Below are 14382 nucleotides of genomic sequence, written 5' to 3' on the forward strand. Positions count from 1 at the left end.
GTTTACTACTTCTTAAGATTTTAGCAGTTGATTAGAGGCTTTTTATGCAATTGTTTGATCTTGTTCTTAAATAACAGCTTGATGTTATTTTTAAGGCCACAGTACTTTGCACACTTACTTGGGAGTAAGCACCATAGAATATTTTGAGTAACCATGCTTTTTTATACTTTTTTACTTAAAAAAAAAAGGTTTTCTGGAATTGCAGAAAAACATTTTATTCAGGTTTTTTTTTAAAGAACAATATTAAGTGATCTAGCTATAAGTTAAACGTAAGTTAAAGCAGTGTTAATTTCAAAACAACTTTGTATATCAACTCTAACTTGGGTAAGCAAAAAACCAGTTAAAAGTCAGTAGTGTTTAGGTAAGTGAATGAGGTGGGTGTTTTTTGTTTCATATCCTCCCTCTGGGTTGTTTAGCATTCTTTATTATTGTTTACTGTTTTGGTTTAGAGGAGATTGCTTTAAGAACTGCAGAGGTTGCTCAGCTTTCCCCTCAAGTATTATCTGAAGACGTCATCTGCTTAGACAGTACCAGCAGTGGCAGTGAGGATGACTCCAAAGGAAGACTCCATAGCATTAAAGATGGTAAGAACAGATAGTAATCACTTGGCATTCTCTCACTGTGCCCAACAACATTTTCGTATCCCCTTTCTCCATGCAGCCCCAGCCCCACCTCCAATGCTGTTCCAGAGAGTCTCCCAGCCCTCTAAAAAGCTGGGTGGGGGGGAGGGCACTGAGAAGGGGGAATTGGTGAAAATCCCCATATCCCCTCCAGCAGAGCTCTCTGTAAATAGAGTGCCACCCATGGGTAGTTTGAATCCAGTCTAGTTTATAGATGAATATATGCAATATATTATAGAATCGATAGTTGCATATGTATGTAGGTTTATATTTATTTGCATAAGCAGCTAGTCATTGCAATTTGTGTACAAAAATGCAAACATGAACACAATTTAACAGGTAAAATTTCCATAGTAATTTTAAAAGCACCAGCCATTGCAATTTGTTTATAAAGTACAAATATATATATATATATATATATATATATATATATATATATATATATATATATGGAACAGGTAAGATTTCTAAACAAAATTAAAATTAAAAAGTAAACAATTGAAAACTCTGCATAGTTGTGGCCCTTATCTTAATGTCATTTGATAGAAATTTTGCTGTCACTAGCTTACCTTGATTTGCAAGGAAAAATCAGCTGACTCTCAGCTGAATGCCCCAGCTAAGATAATAGTGTTGGAATAATTAATTCTTTACATAAGTCTCTGTACGAAGAGCAAAATAGCAGTGCATGGGCCACTGTTTCTGTATTACTATCACCACATGGACATACAGTTATGGAAGGGAGTTCCCTTAAAGCAGGCATCCCCAAACTACGGCCCCCCAGATGTTTTGGCCTACAACTCCCATGATCCCTAGCTAACAGGACCAGTGGTCGGGGAAGATGGGAATTGTAGTCCAAAACATCTGGAGGGCCGAAGTTTGGGGATGCCTGCCTTGAAGCAACCATCAAATACTGCTGAAAGAAGCACATTTAGTCATGCTCTCAAGAGAAAGGTCTATATCAGGCTTCCTCAATCTCGGCCCTCCAGATGTTTTTGGCCTACAACCCCCATGATCCCTAGCTAGCAGGACCAGTGGTCAGGGATGATGGGAATTGTATTGAGGAAGCCTGGTCTATATTTTAGAATCACTAGATCCTATAGATAAACCACCATTGTATCGGAGGCTAGTTAAAAAACAGTCATACCAGGGACATAGTTTTCTCATTGCTGGCAAATTGTTCCATTCAGTATCAAACTGGCATTGCCTCAATAGGCTTTTCTGAGACCTAAACTTGGTTGTTGTGAATAACCAAGAAAGCATAACCTTAAATCGAACTGCTTTTGGTGTGAATCAAGCGAGAAGCAATCCAGTAGGGGTGAAATTAAAGAAGAGCCAAAAGTTAAAGATTCTGATCCAGGCCTGTGTGGCAGTAGAGAGGAGACCAACTTCAAATTGCACAGCATCACAATATATCAATGAATAGATTGATTTGTAGATGGATATCTATTTCTGATTTTTGCATATGTAAAATCACCGACATGAAAATTACGCTTGTCTTTTACTTGATCTCTCCACGTACTCTGCAATTATTTCATGAAAGCAGTGCTCATGTGTCTTCATTCCCCCCCCCCATTTCTCTCTCTCTCTAGTTTAAAATAGAGCAAAATGAAAGAATTGCAAGATACTGTAGTTTAATATTCAGTTACTGGATATGCCTGCACTAAGTTTGTCAGCATGATTAGTTACATTTTTAAACCTTCATAATTTATTACTTTGCTTAGTTTTCTACCGTAGAGAGAAGAGGAAATGAAGGCCCAGGAACAGATACCGTGTTTCCCACATTTTAAGACACCGTCTTATTGCTTTTTTCCCTCAAAAAACCACAGGGTGGCTTATTTTTGGTGGCATGTCTTATTTTTTTTACGTTATTACAGTTTTTACAGCACCTTAAGGTCTTCTTAGCCGGGCCAGGCTGCTGGCTCGGGGCACTGCTGGGCACTGCGCGCCATGCTGCTGGGCTGTCTGAGCGCTGCTGGGCGCTTTGAGCAGCTGGGCGCTCCGCGCGCTCCAGCAGCCATTTCCAGGCGGCGGGACGGCGACGGCGAGGCCGCTGGCTCTGGCGCTGAGCTCCGGGGCTGCTCGGCGTTCCGCGCGCTCCAGCAGCCGTTTCCGGGCGGCGGGGCGGCGGAGCGTCGGCGGCCGGGTGGAGGCGAGGCCGCTGGCTCTGGCCCTCAGCTCCGGGGCTGCTGGGCGCTCCGCGCGCTCCAGCAGCCATTTCCGGGTGGCGGGGCGGCGGCGGCGGCTGGATGGAGCTGAGGCCGCTTGCTCTGGCGCTCGGCTCCGGGGCTGCTGGGCGCTCCGTGCGCTCCAGCAGCCGTTTCCGGGCGGCGGGACGGCGGCGGCTGGATGGAGCTGAGGCCGCTTGCTCTGGCGCTCGGCTCCGGGGCTGCTGGGCGCTCCGTGCGCTCCAGCAGCCGTTTCCGGGCGGCGGGACGGCGGCGGCTGGATGGAGCTGAGGCCGCTTGCTCTGGCGCTCGGCTCCGGGGCTGCTGGGCGCTCCGTGCGCTCCAGCAGCCGTTTCCGGGCGGCGGGACGGCGGCGGCTGGATGGAGCTGAGGCCGCTTGCTCTGGCGCTCGGCTCCGGGGCTGCTGGGCGCTCCGCGCGCTCCAGCAGCTGTTTCCGGGCGGCGGGGCGGCGGCGGCTGGATGGAGCTGAGGCCGCTTGCTCTGGCGCTCAGCTCCGGGGCTGCTGGGCGCTCCGTGCGCTCCAGCAGCCGTTTCCGGGCGGCGGGACGGCGGTGGCTGGATGGAGCTGAGGCCGCTGGCTCTGGCGCTCGGCTCCGGGGCTGCTGGGCGCTCCGCGCGCTCCAGCAGCCATTTCCGGGTGGCGGGGCGGCGGCGGCTGGATGGAGCTGAGGCCGCTTGCTCTGGCGCTCGGCTCCGGGGCTGCTGGGCGCTCCGTGCGCTCCAGCAGCTGTTTCCGGGTGGTGGGACGGCGGCGGCCGGATGGAGGCGAGGCCGCTGGCTCTGGCGCTCGGCTCCGGGGCTGCTGGGCGCTCCGCGCGCTCCAGCAGCCGGTTCCGGGCGGCGGAACAGCAGGCCTCCTCGGCCAGGCAGAAGCAGGGCCGCTGGCTCCGGTGCTCCTGGGTGCTCCAAGCTGCTGGGCTAGAAACTAGAAACTGGGCTAGAAGCAACAGAGGCCCGGCCGCTGGCTCAGCTCTCCGCCCGCGCTGCTGCAGGCATGGAGATACACTATGTCTTATTTTCGGGGTATGGCTTATCTTTCGCAAATGCTTAAAATTGCTGCCCTGGCTTACTTTATGACTACGTATTAAAAAGGGGGAAACACGGTAGTTCAATATGTACATTACAAATGAGATAAAAATACGATTGAGGTGCTAATCTCCCACATCTGGTTGTCTTACAGAAGTGATAGAATTAAGTTCAGGAGAAGATGAATCCCTCCAGATTGTAGACAGCAGCGACTCTGGCAATGAAGGGGATGAAGATGCTACTGAAGAGAGCAGTGGTGCTCACGTGAATGATGCTCTAAACCAGTTAGATGCTTCAGGACAAGTAATTGTCAACATAAACCACCCACCAAATGAAGAAGACATTTACCTGGCTCCTCAACTTGCACGAGCTGTAAAACCACACCAGGTACTGGAGATGTTCAGTCTGGACATAAAAAGGACTTCAGCAACTTTCTTTTCAGAAGCTGTACTTTGGTGTAGCATGCACTGATAAATCTGAGCCCTTGTCATGTTGCATATGTACGTGACGAAATGCATATACAGCATAGCAGTTTGTTGCGTTCCCATCCATAATCTCTTTGGCATTGTTTGTTACTCTTTCCAGATTGGTGGTATCCGCTTCCTGTATGATAATCTGGTGGAATCCTTGGAAAGATTTAAAACCAGCAGTGGGTTTGGCTGTATCTTAGCTCATAGCATGGGGCTGGGCAAGACCCTCCAGGTCATCTCTTTTTTGGATGTACTTTTCCGGCACATTGAGGCGAAGACTGTCTTGGCCATTGTACCCGTAAGTAGACTGGGCAGAAGAGTGTGTTGGTTCTGTTTGTGTGGTGTTGGAGGGAGTAAGGAGGAGGAAGGGCCCTTCAAAACTGAGAGCAAGCTCTGGTGTCTCTTGGCTTCCATTTCCCACCACTTAATTATACCCATTTTAGGATTACATAGAGAGGCTAAGTTCTTGCACTGAAGAGCAGATGCAGGAGATACCATGTGCTTTTCCTTAGCTATCCCCTTACCCTTTTCCACCACATATCTCTCTCTCTCTCTCTCTCTCTCTCTCTCTCTCTCTCTCTCTCTCTCTCTCTCTCTCTCTCCCCCACACACACACTTGAGAAGACTTGTATTTGTTACATCCTTTAAAAACCAGTTGAGTTACATGTGAATAAATACTCGCATGAACTTGAACCTGAAAAGCTGGTTTTGTCCTTGAATCCTCAGAGTTCTGTGGTCTTTGCTTCAGAATCCTAACTGGTGTATCTCACACTTCCCATCACCCTCTTTTCTTACAGGTAAACACTCTTCAAAACTGGCTAGCTGAGTTCAACATGTGGCTTCCAGCACCAGAAGCCCTTCCTGCTGACTGTGATCCAAAAGAGATTCAGCCTCGTACCTTCAAAGTCCATATCTTGAATGATGAACACAAGTAAGTGCAATTAATTCCCTTACACAGGTGTTGCGTAGAGCTGTTACTGCTGTTTATACCCTGCCTTTTGGCCCTTGAAGGTCCTCAAAGCAGCTTGCATAAGTGAACAAAACTGCTTAAATAAACCTTTGTATGCAAAATGGCTGATAAAAATTAATATAACAGTAAATATAACAGGTAAAAGCACCTTTCATTAAACCATCACCATAGGGCTTATAGGCACATTATTTTAGTTAACAATCAAGTTAGCTTGATTGTAGTAAAATCTCTAAGCAGCTTACAAGAAATTTTTAAATTATCAATAGCAAAGTTAAAAATAACTAACTAAAACCATTTAAAAGATGATGAAATTTAACATTGGACTAAAAAGCAATTAAAACTTTGATGGTGTTTCCTGCTTGGCAGGGGGTTGGACTGGATGGCCCTTGTGGTCTCTTCCAACTCTACGATTCTATGATTCTATGAAAACACATCAACATCTGTGTGTTCAGATAGGCATTTCTAAACAAAATGTTTTAAGCAGGCACGGAAAAGAGTACAGTGAAGGTGCCTGTCTGAAGTCAGTAGACAGGGAGTTACAAAATGTACAGTAGGTGCTGCACACTACAGTGGAACCTCTGGTTACATACCGCTCTGATATGTACAGTAACTTTCAGGTTACAAACACTGCAAACCTGGAAGTGTATTCTACCAGGTTTCGCCATGTGCACATGCGCAGAAGTGCTCTATCGCGCTGTGCGCGCATGCAGAAGCGGCCCCCAGAATGAATTAAATCCGTAACCAGAGGGTCCACTGTACTCTTAAATGTTTTCCAAAACTGTGCTGTCTTGACTTGCCTCCTGAAAGCTGAAACTGATTGGCTTCATGGGAACTAAGTCTACATGATCTAAGTCTACAGAGAGAAAATAATTCCACAGAGATCCTGCACCAGCAACTTAATGCAAACATAAATTAATTGGAAGAAATTAAATTAAATTAATTAAATGTTCATGGAGACTAACCCTGGCCAATAGTTGTGGTTCATCGGCCATATTTTGACCCAGCTTCCAAAATTTTGCATAAAATTTTAATCTGCAAGGACCTGTTGGCATAAAACAGTTCTATGGCAAAATAAAAAAATTCCTTCAGTAGCACCTTAAAGACCAACTAAGTTTATATTTTGGTATGAGCTTTCGTGTGCATGCACACTTCAGATACACTAGAAACAGAAGTGTCAGACCCTATATATATACAGAGGGTGGTGGGGGTGGGTGGGAATGGGTGATGGGCTGATGGGAGTGGTAAACCTGTAGATGGCCGTTAATGGCTGCTGGTGGCTGCAATTAGTCCTGGGCTGAGGTGCTAAAGAAAGCTTGATCATGCATAATGAGATAAGAATCCGATGTCTCTATTCATCCCAGGTGCTTCCATGGTTTTAAGCTTGGTAATGATTTCCAATTCAGCAACTTCTCTTTCCAGTCTGTTCCTGAAATTTCTCTGTAATAAAACAGCTGCTTTGAGATCTTGTATAGAATACCCTGGGAGATTGAAGTGTTCTCCTACTGGTTTTTCAGTCTTATGGTTCCTGATGTCAGTTCTATGGCAGTTATCTTATGGAATAAACACTATCATTTTTCTGTTTGTTCAGATCCTGAATATCTGTTGCAATCATCTCAATTCTAGCAGAACAATTCCTCATTTGTAGTATATACTCATTGTTTTCTGATCCTAATAAATGCTTTCTTGTCTCAAACTGTACCGTTAGCTTATCTAAAGGAGTTGCAGGCAGGCTGGGCTGTGCAAATTATTTCCTCACCCTTCCTATGGCACTTTGAATGGTATTAAGAAGCAACAGACTAAGCCACAACCAGTCTCCAGTTTGTGCAGCAGAAAAAGTAAACTGTCCCACCTTGTGAGTGGCTGTCAGTGGCAGGGAAAAACAGGTCATCCTTTAATTTTTCTGAAATGGCTGTTGTTTGCATGATTAGGTTCCATGCCTTAAGCACAATATGATCATATAGCTTTGCCCTCTTTCTTAAGCATTGGTTTGGCCTTGCCTCCCTAATACTATCTATAGCAAACAGAACTGTCGGTGAACTTTCTCACTGTTTATGAAACTTCAGAATGCTTAAGTGATGTTGGGACTCACTATGACAACATTTGAGAGCCACTGTTTTACATGCTTTCAGCACACACCTGTCTTTTGTTGAATTCACCTGTTTCAGAAGCACCAGCACAGTTTTCCTTCTGATTGGTACGTTTGTTTTTTTTTTCTCTACAGGACCACAGCAGCTCGTGCCAAAGTGGTAACTGATTGGGTGACTGATGGCGGTGTGTTGCTGATGGGTTATGAGATGTATCGTCTCCTTTCATTGAAAAAATCCTTTGCCACAGGCAGAAAGAAAAAAAGCAAAAAACAGACTGGCCCTGTCATTATAGATTTGGATGAAGAGGATCGTCAGCAGGAGCTTTTAAAAGGTTCAGAGCCTTTTGTCTTTTAAAACTCTTAATTTTACTTCCATTCTAATAGATGCAATCCTTAGATAGTTCTTTTTACTAATATGAGGACACGGGGAAAATTATTAACCAAAAATTGTTTAGAAACAGAGGCCCTATTATATTTATCTCTAACATAGATTGAATGGACAGGTGTTCTATGAAGTGTCTCACTGGGAATTTTAAACAAGAGCCATGGTAATCCTCGCCTAAGCCATTGAAGAAGGTTTCAGTGTCCTTCTGTCACCAGTGTCCGTCTTCAGATTGGAATGGCTATCACTATAATCCATTCATGTTTTCTGACCTATACATTTTCCTTTACTGGATTTTTCACTTACTTTTTTTTTTGCATTAATCAAGAATTGTGAACAACAGCTTCCTGTGTTGCTTTTTTTTGTTTGTTCAGGAATCGAGAAAGCTTTGTCCCGCCCTGGGCCAGATGTGGTGATTTGTGATGAGGGACATCGGATAAAGAATTGCCATGCTAGCACCTCTCAGGCATTGAAGAGCATCCGATCTCGGCGACGGGTGGTACTCACTGGCTACCCTCTGCAGAACAACCTAATTGAGTATTGGTGTATGGTGGACTTCGTCCGTCCCGACTTTCTTGGTACCCGGCAGGAGTTCAGTAACATGTTTGAGCGCCCCATCCTGAATGGACAGTGTATTGATAGCACCCCTCAGGATGTTCGCCTCATGAGGTATCGCAGTCACGTCCTGCACAGCCTGCTGGAGGGCTTTGTACAAAGGTGAGGCCACATCAGATTGCCAGCACCTTAGTTTTTCTCAACAATTCTTTTGAGCCTTGTGCTGAGCCACATTGTTGAGTACTGCGAGTCAGTTCAGTAAACTGGACTTTTGGATCTGAAAACAGAAACCTATCATGATCAGCTAATGTCTGCTGGGTCGGAACCTACCATCATCAGAGAAATGCTATGTCAGAGTTAGAAACAAATTATTTTGAAGGTTGACCGTGGTTTTTTGAGTTGGCATTTTGTCAAATTGTTGAATTGCATTTGTGAGTTGAGACATTATTTTTCCACTTTTAAGTTTTGTCTTGACACCCAGCCCAAACCGCCTGATGATCTCTCCCAGCGGCTTCAGGTAGATGTTAAAAAGCATGGGGGAGAGGACAGAACCCTGAGGCACCCCACAAGTGAGGGCCCAGGGGTCTGAACACTCATCCCCCACCACCACTTTCTGGACATGGCCCAGGAGGAAGGAGCGGAACCACTGTATAACAGTGCCCCCAGCTCCCAGCTCCTCTAGACGGTCCAGAAGGATGTTATGATCGATTGTATCAAAAGCCGCTGAGAGATCCAGCAGAACCAGGAAACAGCTCTCACCTTTGTCCCTAGCCCGCCGGAGATCATCAACCAGCATGACCAAGGCAGTTTCAGTCCCATGGTGAGGCCTGAATCCCGATTGGAAGGGATCCAAATGGTCTGCATCCTCCAGGCATGCCTGGAGTTGTTCAGCAACCACCTGCTCAATCACCTTGCCCAAGAATGGAACGTGCTGTTAAATCTAGTGCAGTGTTGTGAATAGCAGCCTGCTTGTGTAACATTTTCCATCCAAGCTTATGAATGTAATTTACAAAGATCTGACAATTGCAAGCTCAGTTTGAGTTGTGTATTGCTGTAGATTAAATTTTTACTCAAATGTCCAATTGGGAAGTTATAGCAATCCCAGAGGCACGGCTCAAATCTTGCAGTGGCCTAAGAAGAACAATTGTCCACTTCCATCAATGAGCGCAAACAACAAAGCATCTTGTGGTTCTCTGTTGTTGTTTAGTCGTGTCTGACTCTTCGTGACCCCATGGACCATAGCACGCCAGGCACTCCTGTCTTCCACTGCCTCCCGCAGTTAGGTCAAACTCATGTTCGTAGCTTCAAGAACACTGTCCAACCATCTCATCCTCTTGTGGTTCTCTACAGACGTACAAATTTATTATGGCATACGCTTTTATGGCTTACAGTCTATTTCATCCGTGAATGCTTATTTCAGGGGCGGCTAACCTTTTTTGAGTGGAGGATTGACCCATGGGGCATGTCAAAATGGATGTGACCAAAGAGTAAAAGTGGCAACGGTCAATAATAATAAAGATTTTTTTAAAAAACAAACCTTTTTTTGTTTGTAAGGGTGTGTGTCAGCATCCCCTTTTTGCATTATAGAATCACAGCAGGGAACCTGCTGGAATAGGGGTTGGCAAGGTTTACCGGCCATGGGCTGGATCACTCCCACAGAGATCGTCCATGGGCTGGACTGGAGCAGCGTGATGCCAGAAATCGCGTCTGCGCATGCCCAGACGCTGAAAATTGTGCCTGCGCAGAAGCAATTTTTGGCGTCTGGACATGCGCAGATGCGATTTCTGGTATCTGCGCATGCACTGATGCCATTTCCGGTGCCACTCGGTGAGTCCCCGCACCGCGCTGGTTTAGCGCAGTGCATGTGGGACTTGCCAAGCGGGTGGCTCAGTTTGCAGGTGGCTTGTGGGGCGATAAAACGATATTCATGGGCTGCATCCAGTCCATGGGCTGCACGTTGCCGACCCCTGGGCTGGAATGTACAGCAATTTTTTAAAATTAGAAATTGTGGCGGGAGCTTGAAGGGACACAAATTATTTGGCAGCAGTACATCACAGCACGGGACCTATGGGAGCAATCATAATTATAGTATAGTATAGTATAGTATAGTATAGTATAGTATAGTATAGTATAGTATAGTATAGTATAGTATAGTAATAGTTTAAACACATTTTAAAGTAATTATTACTTTTAAAAAAGTGGAGGGGACTTCTGGCATCATGACATCGCAGTAAGAAATACACAGGAACAGGCAATATTTTTTAAAAAGCTAATGAAAACATTTTCTTAAAATGACAAATTTGGGAGGGCACTTAGGGCCACAAAGAAGCTTTTTGGGGGGATGGGGGCAGGTACAGTGCCTAGGCTAGCAACCCCCAGCTTCTATCATGATGAATTTTGAAGTCTTTGTGATGCCACAGGACTCTAAATAACCTAAGAAAGGCCCTGCTGGATCAGGCCAGTGGCCCATCTAGTCCAGCATCCTTTGCTCACAGTGGCCAACCAGATGCCTGTGGGAAACCAGGGAGCAGAACCTGAGCGCAACAGGGCTTTCTCCACTTGTGATTCCCAGCAACTGGTATTCAGAGGCATATTATCTCCCAGCAGTGGAGGTACAGCATTGTGGCAAGTAGAGACTTAACATGGGAACCCCCCCCCCCTAGAAATTACAAGTGTTTCTCATGCTTGAGATCTTGTCATTATCATTAATAAATCACACATAAAGTTAGGTGATCTGTGCTTTCCCTCCTCAGTAGTACAGCAGGGAAGTTACATTTTGTCCTTAAGTCCACTGCAGAGACTGCAGACTGAGCACTCCCTCTCCTGACCTTCTTCTTTTTGACTGATTTTGTAGGCGAGGGCACAATGTCTTGAAAGTTCAGCTTCCCTACAAGGAAGAGCATGTCATCTTAGTGCGTTTGTCAAAGATCCAGCGGGCTCTTTACACTGAGTTCATGAACCGGTTTCGTGATGCAGGCAACAGTGGCTGGCTGGGACTGAATCCACTCAAGGCTTTCTGTGTCTGTTGCAAGGTATGTCTAAACAGGAAAGAGACTGATGTTTTGTGTGGGGTCCATGGAAAGGGGAGGAATTCCATACGAATGTATCGACGTTCTATAGCATTGTGGTGATACTGAATAGCACAGTTGTCATCTTTTGAGACCAAGCTCCTACTGGGAAGTACGGAATATTTCCTGAGTGAGAAAGATTTGTAAAATAAAAAAAATTCCTTCAGTAGCACCTTAAAGACCAACTAAGTTTTTATTTTGGTATGAGCTTTCGTGTGCATGCACACTTCTTCAGATACAGTGAAATGGAACTTCCATTTCACTGTATCTGAAGAAGTGTGCATGCACACGAAAGCTCATACCAAAATAAAAACTTAGTTGGTCTTTAAGGTGCTACTGAAGGAATTTTTTTTATTTTACTTCGATCCAGACCAACACGGCTACCTACCTGTAACCAGAAAGATTTGTGTTACGGTGGTTTGGCTTGGAGTATCTTGATTACAGTTCTTTGTCTGACCACAGACTAATTAGTAGCATGAGAAGATGTTGGACACACTTCCTTTTGAGAGGCTCAGTGGTCAAGCATCTTGCTTTGCAAGCAGAAGATTCCAGGCTGCAATCCCTTTGGTGGCATGGGCTTTTCGTGGAGTTGCTGTTTCCCATTCTCAGCCCCTTGAGTAGTAGAGCAACAAATGGCTAAAGATAAATAAAATAGCCACAAGTCCCAGGAAATAAAAAACTACCTAGACATTAATAAATGGAATTTCTGAAGTATTTTAGACTAAATGGTTGCAGAGTAACCTGCCATCTCCTTTCAGATCTGGAATCACCCTGATGTGCTATATGAAGCATTACAGAAAGAGAATTTGGCTAATGAGCAGGACCTGGATGTGGATGACCTCGGCACGGCCAGTACCAATTCACGCTGCCAGTCACAGGGAATGAAAGTCAAAACAGAGAACAATGCTTTGGCATCACCAATTGGGGAAGCGACCAACAGCAAATACATTCAGGGCATTGGCTTCAATCCCTTTCAGGAAAGAGCCAATCAGGTTGTAACGTATGAGTGGGTGAGTACTAGCATCAAAACTTCCAATGTGATTGATTCCTTCCTCCCTTTTCCTCAAGCCTAAAGAAAGATTCTTAGGTTGGAACAGGCTCTTTTACTGCGCACTGTTTGAATCTGGTAATTTTGCCCATATTTCCTGGAATAATTAGCCAATGTGCTGCTTCTCAAATTGCTCAGTCCAATTCAATATGTACTTGGATCTGAAATAATACATAACAGTATACTGCTGTGAGTCGCCACTTTAGTTGAGGTATCTCATGCTAATAATCCCCAGGTATGAAAGACAGGGTGGATATTAAATTATCTGTCCAGGGATCAATTATTATTATGTTTTGCCTCTTTTTGAATGACTTGTGACATAATGTTGTGTGAAAGATTTGTTTCTGAATAGAAAGTGTGTTTTTCACATGTCATTTACGCCCATTGCCTTGGTTTCTGATCACGTTTAGGAAGTTAGGGAGTATTAAGTAGTGGATTGGTGAACTGGGATACAGCAGCAAACTCTGTTCATGATGGTACTGAATGTTCCCGTTTTACCCACAGGCGAAAGACATCCTTTGTGATTACCAGACAGGAGTTTTGCAAAATTCGCCTAAGATGGTGTTGCTGTTTCATCTTGTGGACGAGAGTGTGAAACTTGGAGACAAATTATTAGTCTTCAGGTACGGGGCCATTACATTACTTTGGATCTTGTTCCTGCTGTAGAGTCTTGCTAAATGTGACTAAATACAATTGACTCCAATCCAGCTGTTTATAAAAAAAACAAAACCAGACCTTAAAGCAGGTTTCTCAGTAATCCTGGGCAACAAAGTCCGCTGCAGAAGACAATTATCTCTCTGTGTATGTTTTCTTCACAATTTCATGGCTGCCAGTGAAGAATGCTTGGAAATTACAGCGCCCTGGCCATTCCGGGGCCTAGGAAAGTGACCACATTACTACTGTCCTTTAAAGAGCTATCTGGTTGTCACTTGGTTTTGAGGCCTAATTCAATGTGCTGATGTTAACATTTACATCCTTAAATCATCTATGCCTAGTTATTTGTTAGAAACACCATTCTCATATATTCCTCCCAGTGTTCTGAGGAGGCCCTGTTGCAAAAGCTCTTGATGTCTGAAGTATAATGGGTCTTCTCGGTTGTGGCATCCCATCCTTCCCATTCTTTATCCAGGGATTCCTACTCTTTTATGTTTTTCATAAAATGATTAAGCTTCTCTTCTGTAAGTTCAACCAGCTTGTTAGATTTCGGGTATTAAGATTTAGATTCAAATATGTTTTGGTTGTTCTGCAGGATAATTTTAATACTGATTTTATTGTGAGCTGCTTTTGACCAAAGAGAGAAGTATTGAATGTAAATCTGCTTTTTGATTTGGCAGATCCACTGGGTTGGGTCCAGGCTCAGTTATTCCTAGAGATGACTCCCTTGAACTTGTTAGCCAACTATGGCTGCAGTCCTAACCCCACCTGCCCTTGGAATAAGTCCCTGCAGTATTCAGCAGAACTTACTTCTGAGTAGACTTTGTTAGGATCGTGCTGAAAGTCTGAATCCACCCATTGTCTGTTCTGTCCTCAATTGATAGCATAATATTTTCTATTTTCATCATTCTTTCAAATATATTTTAAAAATAAAGAGCCTTGGATTCCTGCCTGTGCCTCATGCATGTGTTGCAGATGAGAAGTGTGTTAAATTATGTGAAACAGAACATTGTTTATTATAAGCTGCCAGGGTGCAGACTGGCTTTTGCACTTGTAAATAGGATCTCCTTTTTTCTTTTCAAATTATACTGTGGATTTTTTAAAAAATCTTTCATTTATCCTTCTGAGTAGAGTTCTTTGTCTCTTGCAGCCAAAGCCTTTCCACGTTGTCTGTCATTGAGGATTTCTTGGCAAAGAGACCAGTGCCTTCTATTCCAGGCTTGGAATCACAAGGAATCCATAATTGGGTCCGAAATGTGAATTATTATCGTAAGTACAGCATGTCCTTCCATCATCTGGAGTACTAATTGTTTGCA

At 44.5% G+C, this 14382-nt stretch overlaps 1 protein-coding gene across 5 annotated transcripts in view; it reads left to right on the forward strand.

Moving 5' to 3' along the window:
* Window positions 1–14382, forward strand: part of RAD54L2 (RAD54 like 2) — a 64342-nt gene that overhangs the window by 35528 nt on the left and 14432 nt on the right. For all 5 annotated transcript variants that reach the window (XM_088662185.1, XM_088662184.1, XM_035106070.3 and 2 more), the window contains 10 exons: window positions 450–584; window positions 3988–4220; window positions 4419–4601; window positions 5101–5234; window positions 7495–7691; window positions 8116–8458; window positions 11151–11328; window positions 12123–12374; window positions 12917–13035; window positions 14217–14335. In XM_088662185.1, the coding sequence (XP_088518311.1) occupies window positions 450–584; window positions 3988–4220; window positions 4419–4601; window positions 5101–5234; window positions 7495–7691; window positions 8116–8458; window positions 11151–11328; window positions 12123–12374; window positions 12917–13035; window positions 14217–14335 (1893 nt within the window). The remainder of the gene's footprint in view (window positions 1–449; window positions 585–3987; window positions 4221–4418; window positions 4602–5100; window positions 5235–7494; window positions 7692–8115; window positions 8459–11150; window positions 11329–12122; window positions 12375–12916; window positions 13036–14216; window positions 14336–14382) is intronic.

The sequence above is a fragment of the Zootoca vivipara genome, chromosome 2 (assembly GCF_965207765.1).
Source record: "Zootoca vivipara chromosome 2, rZooViv2.hap1.1, whole genome shotgun sequence".
Classification (NCBI taxonomy): Eukaryota; Metazoa; Chordata; class Lepidosauria; order Squamata; family Lacertidae; genus Zootoca; species Zootoca vivipara.